Source organism: Paramacrobiotus metropolitanus, unplaced genomic scaffold (assembly GCF_019649055.1).
Source record: "Paramacrobiotus metropolitanus isolate TYO unplaced genomic scaffold, Prichtersi_v1.0 Parri_scaffold0000157, whole genome shotgun sequence".
Taxonomy (NCBI): domain Eukaryota; kingdom Metazoa; phylum Tardigrada; class Eutardigrada; order Parachela; family Macrobiotidae; genus Paramacrobiotus; species Paramacrobiotus metropolitanus.
Window position 1 is genome coordinate 41,237 of NW_026570377.1, and position 21,787 is coordinate 63,023.

The following is a 21,787-nucleotide window of genomic DNA, read 5'->3' on the forward strand; positions in this document are numbered from 1 at the left end:
GTTTTCAGCCTTAGTGCTTGCATATAATGATTTTGCTGGAACATGATATTTTTCCGGGTACTTCTGACTGGTTGCTCAAGAATGCAAGCGGCTAACCAGCCTGCAAGCAAAATTTTATATTCCTGGAGCATTACAGGTTCTGCAATATCCCTTCGTGCACAGAATTAGTACGATAGGGCGAACTCAGTCTGCATCAGAAATATTTCAAGTGTTTTACAATATATGTGTAATGCGCGCAACTTCCGGTCAATTAATAATTTAACTAAAAGTAGTTTTGTTATATCTCTAGATCCCACCTGTCGCAGTTACTTCTACCGTTGATTTTTGAAATGTTTGAACTTGCCACGAAAATGCGTAACTATCCGACAGTATTATTCATAATTTTCGAAATATTACTGGACATCGAAAGGGTATGTTGTTTCAGTACCCTGTACTTGGTGTTGTTAGTAATGCTCTATATATGCAGAAATTAATCGTACTTCTGTTTTAATAAGCAAATAATTTACATAGTTATTTGCAAAATAAACGGTTGAAAATTGGAGTATGACCAAAGAGTCAAATTTAGCAATTATTTTTATATTTTATACAGGTTTCGGCCCAGTCCTTTCCTGTTTTCTCCCAAAGTTCCTATAGCTTCACAGTCGGCAACTGCGGTGCCGGTACATATGTTGGTCAAGTTTCCGCCAGCGGCGCCACTTCTTACTCGACCGATAATTCATTCGTGATCAGCATCAACCCTTCCTCCGGCGCCTTATCCCTCGGCGCCACCATCGCCTCCACGACGACCTTTAATGTTATCGCGCGTAACCAGTACGGCTCCACGCAAGCGTCGGTGACCGTGTATGCCAACTGCGGTGGCAGCGTCGGTAATACGAACATCGTAGCCGCCGCCCCGGCGGTCAGCTCGGCCACTCTGGTCAGTCCGGTGGTGGCCGTGAACAACGCGTATACATACGGTTTCCAACCCGGCGCCGTTGCCGTGGACTACAACAACCCGGTGGTCGTGGCCACTGATAATTTCTTTCCCTATTATAACACCGGCTACGGTGGATGGAATGCGAATATTTATCGTAACGGGAACGGACGATGCATCGGTAACTCGTGTTACTACGGCGGTCCAGGCGGTAACTGGGGATCGGCATGGGCGGGCGGGTATGGGTTGCGGGATGTGTATGTCAATGGGGGTTACGGCGGGATCTACAACTATGGCGGATATGGTCTCACCGTGCAGTGCTTCAATGGTTATTGCTATAACAATGCTGGTCGATGAGGGACCGCTGTATAGGTATTAATTTTGGTCAATTATAACTATTTACTATAATATTTAGTCAATATATTGTGTAACAAATTATATTTCTTGAGAAGTTGAGAGAACACTGTATTTGCAGTACTTCTTGCAACTATGACATGTTGTGCAAATGCTCGATGTCTGTAAAGGTATCCGACCGCGTGTAACAAAATATCAATTTATATCCGTACATGCAAATAAAGATATGTACAATACATCAGATTATTGTGGCCATTGTTGAATAAAGGCAAAAATACCGTTCACCGTACCGAACACATATTTCAGTGAAAACTGTAAACGAGACAATTAAAACCATTCACTGAAAGATGTATTTACTTCATACGGGCATTTGTTTGTAATCGTTAAATGTTGCTTTTCATTTTCTTGAAGAAATCATGTTTCTAAACATCACATCAATCTAGTTCAGCTCCACAGTAGCCGGCCTACTTTGTTGCGGTAAACGATAAAAAGAATATTGCCAATAAACTGGCAAATTAATTAAAATAACCCACCTGATATTCTGAAGTCGACATGCACATGCGAAGTTTGTGGCCATGGAAAGCGCTGACGTCGTTGATTCAATTATGTATGAGCATTTTGTGCATAACCTTAAACAGTTTATTGAAGAAAATCCAAACCGGAAACTAGAAAACAGAATAAAACGTATAAAGCTAGTAACAGGAAAACGACAACTAGAACAACTAAAAAACAATTTTCCTGTCACGTGAAAAAGCTGATTTTCGCTACAGATACCGTAACCTCGGTTTGTGGTTGCACTGATATACCGTAAATTCGTAACATCGTCTTTTGCTGGTAAGAAGCATTGCGGGATAGCGGTTGTTTTAATTATGAATCACTTAACTGTTGGTTGCTGATTTGCTGCACCATCACTTTTTCAGCGAAAACGGTGTTGAGCGAAGTAACTTTGTTTTTCTTTCAGGATGAGCTTCCAGTATATTGAACATATAGCCAACCGATCTCACGCTTCCTGTGGAATATCCTTTTAAATGATTTTTCTGTGAAGTCTTCTTTCACGACGTGATTCTGTTTCAAGTGTAATGTAAATATTTACTTCATATTTATGGTATAATAATGACAATTCGAAAAACGTGGGTTGAACGGCCTTTGCAACAATCAAAACCTTACCCGTAACACACCCCTTTTACATGATAGTGCTGATTTGTACAAAGTGACTACAAACCATAACAGTACACATATTTATACGCTACCCTATATAGGAATGTCGGGAGTGTGGTATAACCGTGTGAGTTAGGTAATGTTTGTTAGGTTCTACAGTTCTAATCTTTGTTACTGTAATCAAATTGTGCACGGTTTATCCTTCGAAGGATTTCACGATGATGAATAAGAAGTTTAATATTCTGGCAGGTTGGTATCTGGTCGCGCAGTTATTACTGGATACTTTCTGTGTAAGTTTTATAGGAAATCCACGCAAATGTTTTCAATAAATTTAATTTATAAACGTATTATTTACTGCAGTATTTTCTAATTTAAAGGCAAAACGCAAAACTAATGTACTTTGTTTTACTAATTATCTGTATGAGCTGCAACATCATTAGCGAAAATATCACCTGAAAACAAAATCGAGGAATGGGCATTTTCTGCTTTATAGTACTAATTAATTTTTAGGGGCGCATGCGAAGTCACAGAGAAAGTACCCTAATTAATAACACAATAGTTATAAGTCTGTCTATTTGTCTGTAGCAAAAAATTGCCGTTTCCGCCCAGTCCTTCCCGGTGTTTTCCCAGAGTTCGTACAGTTTTACAGTCACCACTTGCGGAGCCGGTACCTACGTCGGCCAAGTGTGGGCCAGCGGCGCCACTTCGTACTCTACCGACAATTCCTTCGTCATCAGCATTGATCCTTCTTCCGGCGCATTATCTCTCAGCGCCACCATCGCCTCCACGACGACCTTTAACGTGATCGCACGAAACCAGTACGGTTCTACACAGGCGCCGGTGACCGTGTATGCCAACTGCGGCGGCGGAAACACTGGGACGGGTTTCATCCCCAACACTGTGTATACTTCCGACGTCAACTATGCGACATACACAAATCCAGTGTACAACAACAATCCGGTACAGTATGTTAGCAACGGTATTCCGACCACGGTAATCGACTACAACACGCCGGTGGCGTACTCCAGCAACAATGTTTTCCCATACTCTTCGTATTACAATGGCTATATTGGATGGGATGGAGTATATAAAAGTGGAAATACATGTTACGGTAACTGGTGTCCTTACGGTGGAGCTTGGGGCCGCGGAAATCGCTATAATAATGCATATGGCCACTGGTCACTGTAATTCGTTGTGATGCAAGTTTTGATTACTTTGCTCGATCTTTGTCGTTGCATCTTTCACAACAAAATTGTAATTTATATAATACACTTGAATAATATGTTTTGTAATAAAAATTGTTCATGCAGTTAAAAATTTGAAAGTAAAACCGCTCACTGAGTGAGCGGCTATAATTAAATTTAGAGTGATACTGTTTCTATGACAATTGTACGCTGACCGGAAGTTAGTTGCATGATGCGGCTTCTTTTTGATGCCGAGATGAGGCCGTTCTCTACTGCCGGTCTCAAGGACCGCAGTAGAATTACACAAGGAAAAATATGCCAACCTTATTACTGTAAGCTATAAATCCCCACTTTGATACAAGATTCCGGTTAAAATTTTAGCAGCATTAAAATTTGTGTATGCATGTTAAAAGTTCACCGAAACTTGCTGGTTATGTTATGTACCATACCGTGAATATAATTACAGTATCATTATATTTTTTTGGTTTGATATCTGGTACTTGACACTACGCTGTTTTGTAAGGTCAAAATTCTATAACATAAATAAGACGATATCAACAACCCGTGGCGGTTGCAAAAGAAACTGCACTGGGCAAATACACAATGTCAATTGCAAGTATCTACTGGTAGAAGCATAGCTGGGTTTTCTGCACCCTGTTAGCCGCCTTGTCGAGAAGTGATCTGTAATAAAGTTAAGAATAATTGTCCAAAATGGTTTATGGTATGAATTGGCATGAATTATTTCTGTAATAGGCGTCCAGACAAGAAAATATAAAAGACCACCGGGTGGAGTGCACCGTAGTATTAATGACAATGCAGCCAAATACGATTGTCCTGATACATACTCACACACTGGCAGTCATCTTAAATAACGCCCGTCTATTCCCCGGCACCCATCTTATTTTATAACATAAAAGAGGAAAATGTCAAGTTAGTCGCGCGGGAAATCCTAATGGAAAATTTACGACTTTTTTATGGCCCCTTAACGACCTGCATCCTGAAAGAAAACAGAGAGAGCAATCGACTGCGGCTGATGGGATACGATGTCTCACTCAGCACCGGCACACAGCGCGGCAGTGTCTCTCTTCCGTTTATGCACAGCAGTCCAGTGAACTGATTAGAGTCAGAAGAAAAGACCTTCGCTCTAAGTGGTCCTCTAAGACAATAAAAGTCAAGGCGGTCTACCGCCTAATTGGATGCTCGTTATGTTTGTCTGTTTGCGCTTCTTTTCTTATCCGTATGAATCAGAATTCTTTCTCATCTGTGGCGCCTTTCACCTTTATATGCGGCTTTTATATATGCACAGGATGTTGTGGAAAAGCCGCGGTGACCTTAGGACACTCCCGTACACGGAATATGCTAGCCCAAATGAATGAACACGAACCATAACATTAAACAAAATTATTATCATTTATCAGAAAGGTTTTTTAATGTCTTTAAAGCACGTTTAAAGCCAGGCCAGGCATGAATTTCCTTACTCACAACGCAACAGTTAATTTAAATGCAGGTTAAGTGCATATTGCATAGTTATACCCTATTGTAATCTTTTTTTATTATTTTAACACGTTTGAACAGCCCTGCCCAGGCTTTCTTAAATTTTAACGTGCATAACCAAAAATTAATAATTAGTCATACAGCATGAACAAAATATTAGCTATTAACATAGCTTCGCGAATACAAAAGAAAATCATTGCCTAATAAAGATATATATGTAGATACTCATATCAATAAAATTATATAGTCAATAAAAAATATATAGTCAAGTCATATTCTTTATACAGTCATACTCTGCACACAGACCAACATCAATTTTTTCAAAAAAAAAGTTAAATAACGTTCTACAGATATGTATACCGTGTAGCCAAATTGGTATTCTGATGTCTCAAAATTCTAATTAATATTAATTGAATTTTCTAATAGTGAAAGTCGTCTGGACATGATGGCATCTAATAATTTTGATTAATTACAAGACCAATGGGAGGATTTCATAGTATGACCAGCGACCAGGCACGCAAGTTGGTACTGCAATGTTGCCGGAAATAGAAACAAACACTTTATTTAACAATATACATAAACGAAGCCTATTCACACTCCTCCAGATGCTCATTTCCAGTGTCCGTTCTGGTCACTTTCCTCTGGACGCGTTTTTGTCAGCAGAGGTCGGGTGCGTCAAAAGGAAAGGGCACGGTATAAATAAATTAGCTCCTCTGCCGGCGCAGTGGGCAACATGGCATGGAGCGGGAGTTGACGACAAGTGAGTACTGTGCGAAATTAAGTGTACATGTCATTAGAGTCCGGCACTGGGAATTCGTGCACTGCATGCGCACACCGGTCTCGGACATGCTGTTCGCAACTGTACATACACATCCGCAGATGCCATGTGATATTTTGTTATGCAGAATATGCATATTTGGGAATCGGCGATTCCAGCTGAGTTGCTGTTCGTGGCTGCGGCCATTCATGTCGGGCGATATAGAAAGCGTATATATGTGCCGTAGGAGCAACTGGAAATGATGATGACTTTGGTCATTAATCACATTCTCCTCTCAAACATCCCTCGTCGCTTTTGCCCGGTTTGACATGACTTTATCCCTTGGCTTCGATGTTTGGAGTTATGCTGAGGCTGGTTGGAGTTGAGCGGATCGAGCGCTGCACTCTGGCTGTGTTGTGTACGCTGAAGAATCCATGCACGGAAAGTTTCACTCCGCGCATTGGTGACCTGAAAATTAAGATGAATTTTCATGCTTGAGAGCGCTAGTTTTCGTCCGTGAACGAAAACGATGATCTAGACTATTGATTACAAAGCCAAGGGAAGAGTGATGAAGGATTAAGTCTAGAGTAAACACACCGATATATATCTCTTTAATTTTACAAAAGAATGCTACGCTGCATATGAGTTATATTATCGTTAATCGACGTAAAAAAAGGTGTTCTAGAATATGTACGAGTATATGTAAGAGAAATTTTCAAATTTTTTTTATTACATTTGATTGTGTAGTGATAGCAACGGTGCGGTACGGTAATTCGCCCTGTTGCACAGTCAGTCCCAACTATGAAAGGTCACTGCCGGATGCAGCTGAACTGCGCATGACCAAGGCTTTTACGTATTGTATAACTCCAGCGGCGTACTAAAATTTAGTACAATTATCTGTAACAGCAATTCCTAACGCCGCACAACCCGCAAAAAGCTGTGAAAAACTTTGAAGAAATCTAAAAATTCGTTCCGGGCATTGGTATCATATCATGAATTTGTATAGAAATCATTTCACTCCGTGACCGCATGTCTACCAGTAAATCGCTCAGATTTCTCCTCCATAATTTACAGACGGCAACGATAAAATCGAGGAACCTGTTCAAGTAGAGAAGGTTACAGCTTCGGTGTCAAAGGAAATTATGAATTTCTTGATTTACACCTTTTCTGGTCCTTGTTTGCTAAACTGAACCGGTTCCTTGGCTGCGTAAACGGTCTTGTTGATCCCATCTCTTTGCTCAATCATTATACGCATTCTGCTCAAGGAAGTAACAGCGCATCACAAAGATAGCATATTTGGGAAGTTAAGAAATATTTAAAAATAAATCCAACCAAATATTTTTGATTTAAAATAGTGGAAAATGGACTGTTCAGTATTCAGTTAGCCTATTTTCCATTGTGTGAAATCAGTTCTATTTAAAGTCGTGTGGCCACGTGCCTATTATTTTTCTGTTGCCAATTAAACAATGCGATTAGGGCAGTCGTAAAAAAATTCGAAACAATAATATTGTGTAGCTCGTGTAGGTTTACTAACTAGCGAACAGAAAAACAGTTGCTCGATACTTTAGATCGAATATTCGAACGTACTTCACAAGTAAAAATAGCTTCGTTTTTAAAATTAAAAGAGTAGTTCAGAATTTTGATTTGTGTTTGATCTACCTCGCATTTAGCTAGAAGAATTAATAAAATATTTGTTTGCGGAGTTTTTATTGTAGCAAGAACTACTGCATCCTCATTCCGAACAACAAGCAAAATAAAGTAAGGTCCATCCCTACTTACGCGTTCCCTAAAAAAGGAATGATAATCTTTAATTGTTCAGCTACAAAATCATGGTGTACAAAAATGCAAATACGTACAACAGTAAGCTGACGTAGTATAAAACTTCACACTTGCCCAGGTTAATTTTAAATGACCATTATTCAATTTCTCGTGACCTTTTACCGCAGTTACGCTATAAGCCTTGTACTTGAGCAAAACTTTTTGTGCCCTTGTGGCTAATTAGATGGGTTACGTTGCTTAGTGGATTCTTACTGTGCTGTCTCTTTCATATCTCTGCAGTCTGTCCAATTGGTCGACGGCCATCGATTCCGGCATGAAAATGGCTGTGTACGCCGTATGGATTCTAACTTTGGATTTTGGTGAACGCGATCGTGCGCTGACCTAGCTGCGGCATTCATTCCACAGAAGCCGATCGAAGATGACGTCGGTGCTGCATGCACGCAGCTGCCAGAAATTCTCTCCGCACAGACACACGATTGTGAAGGCCATCATCAACGGAAGTCAGTTCGGCGAAGCCGGCAGTCAGTGCATTCAGAAGCACGGAATACATTTCCAAAAATACGCATCACCAACATCTGCCGAATAAAAATTCACAAAAATTTCCAAGTAACCGGCATCCGAAAGTCAAACAAACTGGTGCTGCATTCAGACGGCATTGCAACCTGGGTTTGAAAATAAGTACCCTGCACAGTTCCCGCCCGACAGGAAAATGATGATCATCAACGCCGACGCGCACAAATCAGGGATCGTTTGCAGCGGCATAAATACGCCGATGCCGGCGTTTGTGTATCTGTACGGCTAGCAGTTCCCATTATGTTTATGCACGGATTCCCCGGACTTGATGGACACGTAGGCGGTTATGAATGTTGATGCCATTAGCCATTAAGATTTGATATTCCGTTCCTGGGCAGTGTGTAGTCACCGCGCGCGGGCCACAAAGACGTGCCGTGGTAACTGCAACGCTCCATGTAATATATATATGTGTGCACCGGCAACCCGGCTGCTGTGCATGTGTTGTGAGAAAGCGGTGATGGAAAATAAATGACTATGCTTAATGACAGTCATAAAAATAATTAGCACATTTAAAAACGATTTGTAACTCATTCCACGCCGTCGTTCTTGAACAAGTAAGCAACCAAGCAAAGAGCCTCATTCTAACCGATGAGGAACACATATAACCATCCAACACACGACTTGTTAGCTATTCAGCCTTGATATATTATTTCACCCAAAGTCAGTCGTTAGTTATCTTCACCAGCAATGCGCGTTTAGTTAGTTCGTTAGGTTTTGGATGTGCGGTGACATGGTGTCCCGGGTTTGCCGGGACTTTGGCGAAGTTTTGGTGTGTTGACTTACCTTTGCTTTTCGAACGTGGTCGAATATGCGGACACCATCTTCCGCACGTAGTGAAGTGCACAGTGTAGCGCTGAATTGATTTTATATGGAATTCCCGTTGGGTTAATTTATTTATGCATGAGGAATATGGATGTAATGCTAACGGAAGTGACTGTTTTCGACATCTTATGTAATACATCAGCGTGCGTGTTTTTGCGGAAGCGATGCCGCTCACACAGGGATACGGTGTTTTCGCATGGATTACACGGATTTTACACTTATCCGGATCCGTAGCGATTAAGATGATTTTCGAAGATCTTTTGCTGGGATATGCACACAGATACACGTTGCCGACACTGACAATGTGACGAAACATGCGTGAAGACATATATAACGCCGAGGAAATCTCCTCGAGCCATGCTCGTGTGTTGTGCACTTATATATCTGTATGCGTTCTGCGCACATACAGCCGTTGATCATACAGAGCAATTATAACTGCGCTCTCGCGCTGGCCCGTCGACGGCATCAAGCCCAGCGTTTTTGTCAGAAAAATCAGCGAAATTGCTGGCTGATTTGCATCTTCACTGCGCAGGCTGACAACGGAGTCGGAAAAGCCCAGTGTCATCCACAGATGTGCGTATTGGAATAAATGTGTGTGTGCTTATGCTGTCGCTTTGGCAGATTTCCGGGATGCAGATGCATGTTGAGTCTATTGCACACGGAGAAAGTGCGTCTTCGTCAGTAGTGCATTACAGGGCTTTTACAACGGCTTAAAACCCCTCTTGTACAATATATCGATCCCGTTCAGGATGGAGGGTCTTAAGAGATCACTTCCTCTTTTGCTGATAGTTGCGATAATATTTAGTTTATGACATTTTATATCAGCTATTTACTCTCAATAAATTATTAATTAGCTTTACACGTTGGCCGTGACATGCGCAGTTTTAAAACCAGTAGATGTGTTTTGTTATTTGCTTGAAGAAGTTTTTACTTAACTTTTAGATTTCGCACTGCACAAGGTACACGCTAACAACCAACAACTATACGGCACAAAAAATTCTTAATCGATTAAGAATACTGTTGGATGTTGGGCGATAGAGAAAGGTCACGTTCAATAATAATTTTTTGCATACTACTCACAATTTAGCTCAAAATATCTGACAATGTTTTTTACGAACAAAACAATCTGACAACACACGTAATATTTAATATAATTTATTAATGCAACTGTGTGGTTATTTTGCTGGAAAACAAAGCAGCGGAAATACCGGAAACATATTTAGACAAATACGGTAAATTTTTCTGTGAAATCGGTTTCTGCCTTATGACTAATTAAAATAATTTCTAATATATTATTTCTGTAATATTTGTTATGAGGTCCGCTTCTATATTATAATAAGCACACACCTGCTCCAGTCCTACTCAGTAATTTCAACAGTTTGTTTATTAATTAGTTTTGCAGACCAGGCAAGTCCGGGAATTGCGATCTAAATGTGGAAACAACTCCAACCTCCAGAATTCTATGCTATGCGTTCCACTTCCGGCGTGAAGTTCGCACTGCAGCAGAAATATCACGGCTAGCAGCAGGGGAAATCTGGTTGTATAAACGCAAGCTTCAAGCGGATATGCATGACTGAACAGTGAACGCTACTCAACAACCACGAAGTCTGTCAGCATGGATGCAGAAACGCACTCGCGGGACACTATCTTGGCCAAAGTCAGAACAAAGACGAACTTGACCTTTCCAAGCAGTAAGGTAGAAAAAAAGCGACATGTCTGACTTAAACTGCAGCTGGTAAAAATAATTGCTGCAGATTACAAGGTCTTGCGGTAACACAAAATTTTAATAGAAACAAATTAAGCAAATTACAGTTGATCCGTTGAAGTTATACTCGTATATAGAGTTGAGACAGATTTTTTATAACCAGTGCAAAATTGCAAACGTTTTTACCTGCGCAGGGCAAATGCTTGCTGTAAAACATTTGGGCATGAAGTAGACTACGGAGTAGGGGATTATCATTGATTACGTATGCAGTCATTTGGCAAATTATTAAAAATCAGTTTCATTAATTGCAGTCTTTTTGCATAAGGTACAAATTTTAAAGAAACACGAAATTGTAGTTATTTTGTTGCATTGGATGTCAGCAATAAGGAAATCTCGAGCGCTGAATAGTGATACGCATTTATAGATTTACTATATGCAAGTATAGATTTCAAAGTGAAGAACTCTTACTTGTTTGATTTTAGCCAAATGGATACGAAGTATGTAAAATTCTGCGCTCAAATTATGAAGTTCTAATATACTTAAAAAAAGCATGGTCAGTCAGCCACAGGTAAATACGTATGAAGTCGTTACTTAATTTTGATCGCAGTTATATATACAGTAAATTTATTATTGTAATTACATTTTATTTTTATTCCTAGAATTTGAGTTTTAAATAGTGTGGGAGACAGACAGTAAGTGTAAAAGTAAAAGTGAGGGACTCGTTAGGACTTGAGAATCAGACAAATTTCTCGAAATCCTAATATTAGAAACCAAAATTAAGTCAGTGCAGTTATTGTGAATGTTTCGTGCGGATCATCAAAGACTTGCATCTCCTGCGATCGCGATATTTGCTCAGTGTTTGCTCGTGCCATTGGCAGGACAGTGCAAATGAATTACAGGAGCGGCCGCTATTGAACCCACGGCCGGGCTTTGGCACATGGTGAGGTTTATGGCAGTTTTTTCACATCTTCCAGACTGGATCGGCATCTTTCAGGCGGCATTCGTTCCTTGAGCGTGCATTCTTGCTTATCTGCTGTCTGATTACGTAAGTCGGCTAAAATAAAGACCGGCAATAAAATCTAAACCAGTTGTAAGGGCGTCCTTCAATGAACTTTATGGTCTACTTGACTGCCAGTTTCCTTGCGCCTTCAGTCAAGCCGCAGCAGACTCTCGCTTTTATCGAATAATTAACAGAATTACATCAAAATGCTCTAATGAAACCGGCAAAACAAACTGCGCTGCGACGCCAGCAATAAAATGGTAATAAGGTCGTCTCCAGCCTTCGCAAAGTTATATGGCCACGAATATTGCCTTGTCTAACATCAAATTAACAGATTATATTCTATGGGTGGGATTTATTTATGTTATTGATGCTCACTTTTAATACTAATATTTGCAAACAGCTAACAATAATTAAACTGCCTATTTTAATTACAAAAAAGGACAGCATGTCCCGTGTAGATACAGAACAAATTCAAATTAAGAAAACATTTTTTAGTTTATAAAAGGATTTAAACTTATGTACAGTATTTCAAAACCGCGCTTAAAAATGTAAGAAAACTTACAAAGAGTACTTTTAAAACGGCTAGCTGGTTTTTTAATATCAAATTCATCTGCAACGATAGGAAATAATTATTTAAAACATTTTAAATTGCAATATTTTTATCATGATGCATACATTACAATGGAAAATGTCTGAGAAGCTGAGAAACATAAAATGCCGCTTGTAATACTGTATCCGGTAACACGCTCTAAAAAGTGGATAATGAGTTAATCAGCTGAACAAATAAAATTAACAAAATAATATTAAAAATGATTCAGCGCTAATACGAATTATTTAACGAAATGTGGTTGAAAAGCTCGTACAATGCGATAATGTATTGGTTTAATAGTTAAAGCATAAACCGCGACTGGCTTCATTAGTTTTATAGCTTTGGTCATCAATAATAATCGGTTTAATGATACAGTTTTATTTACAAAATATGATATTGTGTTGTGACAAAGCGTGAAGTAAAGGTCTGCACCGCCACCGTGTCTATGAGCGTTTTATGAGCATTAATGATACCTATCAATAACCGTTTATACATTAATGTGCCTACCAGTTGATATGGTGTAATTATCTTGTTCAAAAAATTGTAAAAATAGCAGTTGGTCGCATCGGGAATGCCGGTACCGTAGAGCTGATAAACGGAACCCAGTGAAATATGCAATGCGTTGAAAAGTAATAAGCCGAAAGCCTACAGGCCAGTTTATGTATTTCGCTGTTCTGTTGTGTGCGGCACTGAGTTGTTGTTTGTAAAGTCATATGTTTTTGTTGGAAGGGCATTTTTGGGTTAGCATTATCATTAATCAACCGGTTGAGTACTGGCTCAAATTTGACTGCACTTGAGAGTCGTTTTTAGTCGTAATGCGCTTTTGGCTTCCGGCGCCGATCACAGCCAATGGAACCATTTTTCAAGAAATAAATCATAGGTTTATTAGGCTATTTGGCGTGGAAAGCGCCTTTTGGAAAGTAACAGATTCTTTATTTCGTGTATGGATCGTCGGCATTTTTCAACAAAATATGCATCAAGGCGGCAACTATGCGATTTCGTTTAAAAAATTCCGTGACCTCTGTGTTCTCTAGAAAATGCATTTCTGTATCCAAGAAATCAGTGCAGAATTTTTTTGATGCATTACCCGAAAAATTTTGCTTCCGAGTGTTTAATCTTCGGACAGAGCTAACGAGCAAAGCTATTACTCATCTGCTGTCATTTGATCAACTAAAAGTTTTTCTCCGTTGAATAAAACTTTTGCCGGAGCTGTCAAGCATGTTGGCCAGTCAAGATAAAGAAAACGAATTTCTGACGACAGACACCCTAAATGAGGCTCTTTCTAGCGAAAATGCACAAGCAGGCATATAAGAAAAATACACAACACTTCTTCGATATATGGGCTTTATATATATCGATAGTAACGCCCCAGTTGCGCTGTGCGAATGTCCAAATTCTGCGCATGTTGTAGTGTGGCAGCCAGTGTTTATGATATGTGTGGCTGGGTTTGTCAAATGGAACCCAGCGCATTTTCATTTTCTCTGTGCGTTCTATAACTGTATTAGCAGAGCTAGAGCCCGCGCGCCAATTCAAGCGAAGCTGACGAGTGCCGCAAGCCGTTCGTAGTTGATTATCACTGAACGGAAAAGAGCCAATACAGCAGCAGACAGCCACCGCATCATACAGCCGACCGTCCACCGCCTCTGTACACATACACACAGCCGTATACACAGCCAAGTGTATTTTTAACGACGACGGCCATTTTGCACACACAAGAGTGATTTGAAATTAGTCATTTTCTCGAGAATTGCATTTCGCGATCCATTTATTTTCTGGCCAGTGATCCATCTCGGTAGTTAAATTTTCTGCCGGGAGAGTGAGAGAAGTGAATTATCATTATTATTGTTTATGATTATATGATGATTATTCCTCCCTAATGAGCTTTAACCGGCTTCCATCGTCAGCGCATTGGTAAAGCCTAATTAATCACAGGCAGAGGACACAACGGCAGTTATACACAGTCAGCGCGCGTTCACAAACGCGGACGATAGATCATTAATTTAACGACCTAGTCCGCGCAATCAGCATCCACTTGAAAAGCCCGGGACACACTTTTAACTCTTTCTACCGCGCCGCCGCGAAAGCATTAATCACCCCCCAAATGTTATTGCGCTGAACAGCGTTTCGGGGATTATCATTGCAAGTAAGTTGATGCATGTTAGTCGCCGGTCAGATATATGTGCCGGCACGGCAAAATTAACGCGCCTGCGCGGTAGCCGTGCTCTTTAAAATCTCCGCGCGTAAACTCCGCGTCAACGTCGTAGAAAGATTTATGAAGTAGCATTAAGTTGTAACATTTATAATATATGGACATTACTGGTTGCCGGGCTTTAGACGGCTACAGGTTTTTATGTTTAAGGCTATAATTTGTCCCGCTCCACAGTCACACACAGACATATACATGCACTGCGTCTGGTCCACTTGTGCGCGTCCGCCATTATGGCTTTATGGCTGTAAATGTCGCTCGTAAATGTATCATCAATAAACCATCATACTTATCATCAAAATTAACTTAATCAAAACTTACTATTGCACCGCTGTATCGTTTTCTAACATGGATAATTATGTTCTAACTGCTTGGCAATAAATTATGTTCAACTTAACTCTTGTCACCAACACGTTTCTTATTTAACTACGTAATAATTTGATCATTTGGATAATTCGACATTTCGCCACTTTTTGTTAGTCTTGTTTGACTACATCCACATGGGTTTGTGCGGTTTTCAATAACATTAGCACAGCGAATACCGTTCATAAATTATTACTTCTTCCTGAATCCAGATGCGTGTGACCAAACCTGTTCGGGCACGCCAGCTTTCGTTGCCAGTAAATTTTATTTTTTCCTGAGCGAGAAATGGACAAATGTATAATTTTGGCCGGGTGTGAACTCGTTGAAATATAATTTTCCGAATAATTAATTCTAAAAACTGTCAAACGACTACGATATCTTTTTGATGAGCTATAAAAACCAAACCGAAATTGAGTCATATCTGTACAATGGCATTCAAGTGCACTGTAATTACAGTTTACAGTAGCAGTTAACGATCTCTTAACTGCCCTTTAAATTAGAAGCAGATTACCTCTATAAGTGGTTTATATTCACACATTTACCACATTAAGACGCATTTCAACTGTTTTTAAGTGTGCGTTCCATCTAATTTCATGGGCTCATTAATTTCACAGCATTCAAATCTCACAAGTGATTAATGATGTTAGCGTTTATGAGTTTCAATCATTGCAGCGTACATACAAATAATACAGTAAGCGCATCTTTGCCACCGTAAACCTTTACGCTTTCCTATCTCAGTTTGAGATCGTCATTTTTCCATTATGCACTCATGTGCACTGCCCAATGAATTATGCGCGCGGCCTAATCGTCATCGTTTTCTGACCGTCATGTGTCCATTTTGGAGTTTTACTGAAGAGTTATATCCGCTACGACCGGAGATGTATTGCTCATGGCTGCAGGTCACATTTTACCTTTTATAAACTACGCGTCTTCTTCCATTCAAACCGACAAGTCACAGTAGTCCGGCCAGTTTAAGTGGAAGTCTCTACTTATTTGGCGAGAAAGTAATTTTTCCGGTACTCGGTATGCGTCTACATAATAGCGGGTCTGCGTGGAGTGTAATAATTCCACATCACAATCACATCTATATTTTCGATACAAACAATGACACTACCTGTCTATAACCATGCACTGTCGACATTTGTTGTTGTCATGCTGACTTTTTTCTCAACACTGTATATGATTATGGGTCCTAGTGCGCAGGCCGCGAAAAATAACTTAATAAAGCCGGCACAGTGGTTGGTACAACTTGACAGTTCTCCAAAAATAATGACTGGCATTCATTTAGGCTTTTCATGCGGAAACGGCAAACGGTTTCACAAAGCAAAACTGGCAGAGAAATTATGACGATGCACGTATGTGCATATCTATTTCCATACATATCTTAACCTTCTCTGCCCCATTATCATTTTCTCAAACAGTTTTTTTTCATCGTGAGCGGTAGCACTGTTCTGCACGTTGTATGACCTTTCGCGCGCATATTAATTCTGAATTCAGGCACAATTCCGTAATCAATACATTTACATTACTGTATGTTCGGTTAATCATATGTTACCGTCAAACATAGCTTTTAAAGCAAGCAAGTTATAACGTTCAAACGAGTATAACAAAGGGGAGAAATAAAATACTCTAACAAAGTGCAACCGCAAAAAAAGCGCAAGAATTAAAAAGCACCGGCACATGGCAGTACCAACATTTTTTCCAAACGACAAAGGCGTATTAGCGTGCATATAAGGCCTTATCAGTGCATGGTTAGGTTTGCATTTTTCTCTTGTTTTTTCCGGTGGTTGTATCAGATGACCAATAACCGGCAAAAAAATGCTGCCGTCCTTCTTTGTTCGCTGTGAATTTGCCGAAAGACGAAAGTTTGCTGAGTAGCTACTTTGCTGCTGTAAATTCAGAAGGTTTTCGCGATCGATCAACCTACATACGCAGAGCACAAAGAAATAGTTTTTGCTAAATAAGGCAATCAATAATTTCACGTTGCTTGCTGCGGGTACATTTATACGAACATGTCTTAATTATATGGTTTCTCGACATTGCGCCGTACGCCATATTAATTTTACGACCGTAGCGGAGCTGCGGCGTTTACTACTTGTATATTTCGAAAACTCTTCACCGCTGTCGTTTTTACCAATAATTTTTGAAGTTTTTGTGATTTATCCTTAATACAAGGGTTTTCCGCATAACAAACATGACCAGGTATAATTACGGCGTCTTGATAAACTGATGTGATTCGACGCTGTAAATCTGTGCAATTTCTACTTACAAAAATTTGTTTATTAGTTTGAACTTATTTTTGGAAGCAACTACCTATTTTCTTTAAACTGTATTGTGGTCAATCTTCAGTTATAGCGTTTGTTAATCAGTTTTGGATTATTTTTCTACTGCCGTATAGCTCCAATTATTTGTTGGAGTGATGAGATTTTCGAAGTTTTTCTCGCAGATGTGGGCATTTTAAATAAGCTGAAATTTACTTGCAGAGCCAATTCTCCGTGCAAGAGAAAACGGAAAGGAATGGTGATATCTATGGGCACTGGCCACTTCCCCATAGATTCAACCGGCACCGGTATGGCCACGGCCGCCGCAGCCAATCTGCCCTACGACTCGCTCCCGCATCACCATCACTACTCGTCATCGGCCGGCGCCGCACCCTTCTCCAACTCCGTCAACGGTCTCTCCATGCACTACCCACACTACACTCACAACCAAACGGCCAGTCCGCCCACGGATTTCAGCAGTCCGGGCGCCGCTGCCGCCGCGTACATGCACCATCCCGGCTACTATACACCGGCCGGCAGTGCTGTGTACGGCCAGAATCCTACTATTATCACCATACCCACCTGAGCGCCGGCGACACGCATGCCGGCGCAGCCTACACCACGGATTACGACACGGCATTTCCTCCACAGCCCACATTACATCACACGTACGGGACGACAGCTAATGAAGCCTACGGATCGGCGGCCGGTGCATTAAACAACCGTTCAAGCGGATACACTGCCCATCATCAACGCCAGCCGTCAAGCGTGCCCATTAACTCTCACGGTAAGCAGCGACCCGCGAGGTTCATGTTCTCGGCTTGGTCTTACATATTTCACCCATTAATTGCATCGGTGGGAAGCAACGATTATATCGCATTCAATGACATTGACAAGACTGTAATTAATTTAAGAAAGGTCACTTTTTATTCCATGCGCCTTAATTGGTGTTTCTTCGGTTGTATTGCTATATATCGCATTTGTTATGATTTTTTATACGAATCGCACAGCGTATGATGTTAGTAACCTAAAGCGCTCATATAAGAAATTAACCGGGAAATGAAACTTTATTTTATTTCAGCAGCCAATCTCAGTCAAGACCATCTGATTTCTCATCAGCCAATTCAACAGCAGTTTTCCCCGACCATGTCGTCGACATCCAATACATCGCCCGGTCCCTATGCACCAGTTAATATCAACCACGGCGGCCCTGAAGCCAAATATTCCCCCACCGGTTCCTACCCGTCGATGACGACCGGAGCGGTTGCCCCGCAGACCCCTGTATCTCAGCCTCCAGTATTATCTAAACCCGTGGAAGTCTATGACTGGATGAAACAGTCGCGCGGGCCCAATCACGGTGGACGGCGCAAACAGGCGGCCAAAGTGGTGGAGAGAAGCCCCGCCTGTCACCGGAGGGCCAGGATGGCTACACGTACAAGGATCTCTCGGTACCCACCGGTATGGGCGGTCAGAATCGGCGCGGGGAATCACCGGCGTCGTCGGGTGATGGATCGGGCGAGTTTGATGGTCAGTAGGCATAAAACTGCATAGTGCTGTATGTAATTCTTCTGAATCATAATAAACTTCATTATCGTTTTTTACAGAGTTTGGCAACGAACCCCACCAAAGTGGACATGGCAGTAGCAATAGTAAGCGTGCGCGGACAGCATACACCAGTGCCCAGTTGGTGGAACTGGAAAAGGAATTTCACTACAACAGATACCTGTGCCGACCGCGTCGAATTGAGATGGCCAACCAACTGAGTCTGACGGAACGCCAGATAAAGATATGGTTTCGTAAGTATTTTCATAATCTGCTTTTCTTTCTTTCTCTAAGCGGAATCTGTAAATTCAGAAGTTAATATGTACAGTACATTACAAAGATGCTTATTCAGACATAAGCAACAACAGAACGAAAATATAATATAGAATTTATATTATTACATATTAACAGATTTTAGATGATTGTTGAATTAATGATAACATTGAGCCACTGACTACCATGAACAGCCTTCTAAGGCGCCGTGACCTTTCAGTCGGTGCACTATGAATAAGATAACAACATTACACATGTATGAATATTATAAAGTGTACACGAACTTTACGCTACCATCTGTTTAATGTTATCGTTTTGTTACACAGAAAATCGCCGAATGAAGCATAAAAAAGAGCACAAAGCACGCGGCGGCAGCTACACACCGGGCCCGCTGGGTAGCGGTTGTAGTCCCACGTACGACATGCACCATCAGCATAAGTGCAGTCAGCAGGGCAGTAAGTGCGGCATGCCGGGTGATGACGGATCGGGTGGAGAGCCGTTTCGCTCGCCGGGTGTGATCATGTCAACCACATCACCCTTCTCCACCACCACCAACACCGACACCGCCGTCAAGTGTCTAGCTAACCTCACCGAACAGATCACCACCATACCGGCGGAGGATGGCGTCGAGCCGGGAGTGTTGACGGCCGCCAACAAACGCCACACCAAGCGATCTCACATCAAACTGGAAATGGACAACGACGACGCCGGCGATGGCATGAACTGCAAGAAGGCCAAATAGTAATCTCATCGTATTCGTGCTGCTGATTTTTGTTTTTGTGTTCGCCTGGTTGAACGAGCCGTTTAATCGTTAATGTGAAACTCGAACATCTGTTCGTGTGCTTACAGTACTGTCTGGATGTACAGTATAACGATCAAGTATTTAAATCATCACAAATTTCGGTAATAATTGCCTGAATGGTGACGTTACGTAACTAATCAAGTTTTATGCATTCGACATAATTATTTTAGACGTATGCATATCAAATGCATGTACCGGTATTCATCGCGTTATACTGTTAGTTTGTTTCAGTTCTTCCGCTGGTTTTGCTGGTTCAAGGCCCGTTCAACCGTATTGCGGAAAATAAATGCTGAAGAAGAAAAACGAAGCCTGTGCATTATCGACGATTTAACCTGATTATTAAATGAAGAAATTTAATGACAAAAAATATAGCTCGCACAGGGTAGACTATCTTTAAATATGTGAACTATGAAGACTATGTTATTATGTAAGAATATAATTATTTAAATAGGTATATTCTATAGATAACAGATAGATCATAGTGTATATTGTGGAAATCTTAAATTTGTATTCATTCATTCTTGCAGACACAAGAAGTATGCGGCCTAACGACCAAAATTAAAGGCGCTTATTAAGAGCAGACATTATATATTACTATTTTGTATGTACAAAAAATTCACTATAGGCGTTATGATAACTATATATATGGTACGGCATACTGTACAAACTCCGTTCTAGCTGCCGGCCGACGATCCAGAACTCCAGCAGCCCGGAAATACAATATAGACGCCATACACGGTACAATGGGCAATCTGCTTGAAATTGGGACAACCTGACAATAATGCGCCCGCTGTTTGCTGTATATACGACCACAACACTTGTAAAATATTGTTCAAAATTTTACATTCCGACGTAAACTCAGTGCATTTACGTCGCAACGCAATCTACGGCGACAGTTTTATGAACATCCAGTTTTCGTATTCTAGTTTTCGAGCATTTTCCTAACATTCATTTTGCTTTTCGTCTTCCTTTGACAGCTTTTAGTTGCACTTTTTTCTGAATTGTTTCACTTTGAAGATGGAAGATGTTGCGATCAGCGTTTTTGTGCACGTGTAAATATATGTGTCGATACACAAAACGTTTTTAATTTTGTGGTTTAAGATTACGTACACGTTTTCCGATCCAAACATTTTTCTGTGAACGTAATTGGTATCTGCAAATTTCTGTTGCCCGGCCGCAAAGAATCTCGGAATGTGATTCGACGTTAATTTTGGAATGGAAAGACCGCTGGATGGGGAAGCCGCGTTACGGATTTTTCGGGAACGGTGTTCTGATCCAAGATTTCCCCGCGACGAATTTTTCGTTTGCCAACACTCGGTTCTGATTGAAAACCACGTAAGATACCTCACAGCCCAACTGGCCTGTGCCGATCACGGGATCAGAGGCGGCGATTGCACCTGGGACGAGTATTCGACCGCAAGATCATTTCCGGTCGGGAATTATTATTTTCTGATTGCAGTCATAACCGAAGCTGTCATAATCGCACTGTTGCTGCTACTCCTCATCATTTTGCTGCTTCTTTATCGAAGGTATGTTTTCCAAACGGCTGATAACACACATAATTCGACTCATGCACAGCAGAATAATATATTATTAATTTTTTATAAAATTTCGGTTTTAAAAAACATTTCTGACGCTACTCGAGCGATTCGTTACCAAAATTAGTACTTGTACCGTACTAATTTAATCAGCAACATATATAGGATAGTGAAAAATGAAAATTAATCCTGGCATTGTCATTTCCTTTGTGAAAATTTTTATAACTGCAAATTTACAGAAAGAAAATCCAGTCGATAAGAGATAACCCACACCATGGACCAAAACTATACCGGTCACGCTTACACTATCGAACAACCAACCAAAAACTACGTTCATTTCACGGAGCCGTCACCACCCAAACCGCGCATGCACAGTATCGGTATTCAGTTCACACCGACCCCGCCCAAGCACGTCGACGATACCACCAGCGTCACCACACGCTGCAGCTCCATCGCCAGCGAAACGGAAGC

General features: G+C 40.9%; 3 protein-coding genes and 1 long non-coding RNA gene across 4 annotated transcripts; 3 read left to right on the forward strand and 1 right to left on the reverse strand.

Annotated features, from left to right (window-relative positions):
- The first annotated feature begins 113 nt into the window (after nt 1–113).
- On the forward strand, nt 114–1,483 carry LOC129599895 (uncharacterized). Its single transcript, XM_055498246.1, has 2 exons — nt 114–410; nt 590–1,483. Exons 1-2 carry the CDS (start codon nt 330–332, stop codon nt 1,268–1,270), a joined length of 762 nt encoding a protein of 253 aa, XP_055354221.1. The 5' UTR covers nt 114–329; the 3' UTR covers nt 1,271–1,483.
- A 1,055-nt stretch (nt 1,484–2,538) lies between these two features.
- On the forward strand, nt 2,539–3,800 carry LOC129599900 (uncharacterized). Its single transcript, XM_055498254.1, has 2 exons — nt 2,539–2,715; nt 3,011–3,800. Exons 1-2 carry the CDS (start codon nt 2,644–2,646, stop codon nt 3,611–3,613), a joined length of 675 nt encoding a protein of 224 aa, XP_055354229.1. The 5' UTR covers nt 2,539–2,643; the 3' UTR covers nt 3,614–3,800.
- A 1,647-nt stretch (nt 3,801–5,447) lies between these two features.
- Nucleotides 5,448–8,580, reverse strand: LOC129599892 (uncharacterized). Its single transcript, XR_008691979.1, has 3 exons — nt 7,892–8,580; nt 6,898–7,116; nt 5,448–6,328 (listed from the first exon to the last, which is right to left on the reverse strand). It is a non-coding gene; the product is annotated as an uncharacterized LOC129599892 (long non-coding RNA).
- Nucleotides 8,581–8,820: 240 nt separating this feature from the next.
- Nucleotides 8,821–20,072, forward strand: LOC129599902 (homeobox protein Hox-B3a-like). The gene is made up of 6 exons (XM_055498256.1): nt 8,821–9,607; nt 10,437–10,730; nt 17,384–17,948; nt 18,243–18,692; nt 18,766–18,957; nt 19,303–20,072. Exons 2-6 carry the CDS (start codon nt 10,650–10,652, stop codon nt 19,716–19,718), a joined length of 1,704 nt encoding a protein of 567 aa, XP_055354231.1. The 5' UTR covers nt 8,821–9,607; nt 10,437–10,649; the 3' UTR covers nt 19,719–20,072.
- Nucleotides 20,073–21,787: the final 1,715 nt, after the last annotated feature.

What these genes read in the sequence shown, in the direction of transcription:
- LOC129599895 (XM_055498246.1), top strand. Translation starts at nt 330, where the DNA reads ATGTTTGAACTTGCCACGAAAATGCGTAACTATCCGACAGTATTATTC. An exon ending in TATTACTGGACATCGAAAGG is followed by an intron (nt 411 to 589) that starts GTATGTTGTTTC and finishes TATTTTATACAG; the next exon opens with GTTTCGGCCCAGTCCTTTCC.
- LOC129599900 (XM_055498254.1), top strand. Translation starts at nt 2,644, where the DNA reads ATGATGAATAAGAAGTTTAATATTCTGGCAGGTTGGTATCTGGTCGCG. An exon ending in TATTACTGGATACTTTCTGT is followed by an intron (nt 2,716 to 3,010) that starts GTAAGTTTTATA and finishes ATTTGTCTGTAG; the next exon opens with CAAAAAATTGCCGTTTCCGC.
- LOC129599902 (XM_055498256.1), top strand. Translation starts at nt 10,650, where the DNA reads ATGGATGCAGAAACGCACTCGCGGGACACTATCTTGGCCAAAGTCAGA. An exon ending in TCGGGCGAGTTTGATGGTCA is followed by an intron (nt 18,693 to 18,765) that starts GTAGGCATAAAA and finishes CGTTTTTTACAG; the next exon opens with AGTTTGGCAACGAACCCCAC. An exon ending in CCAGATAAAGATATGGTTTC is followed by an intron (nt 18,958 to 19,302) that starts GTAAGTATTTTC and finishes TTTGTTACACAG; the next exon opens with AAAATCGCCGAATGAAGCAT.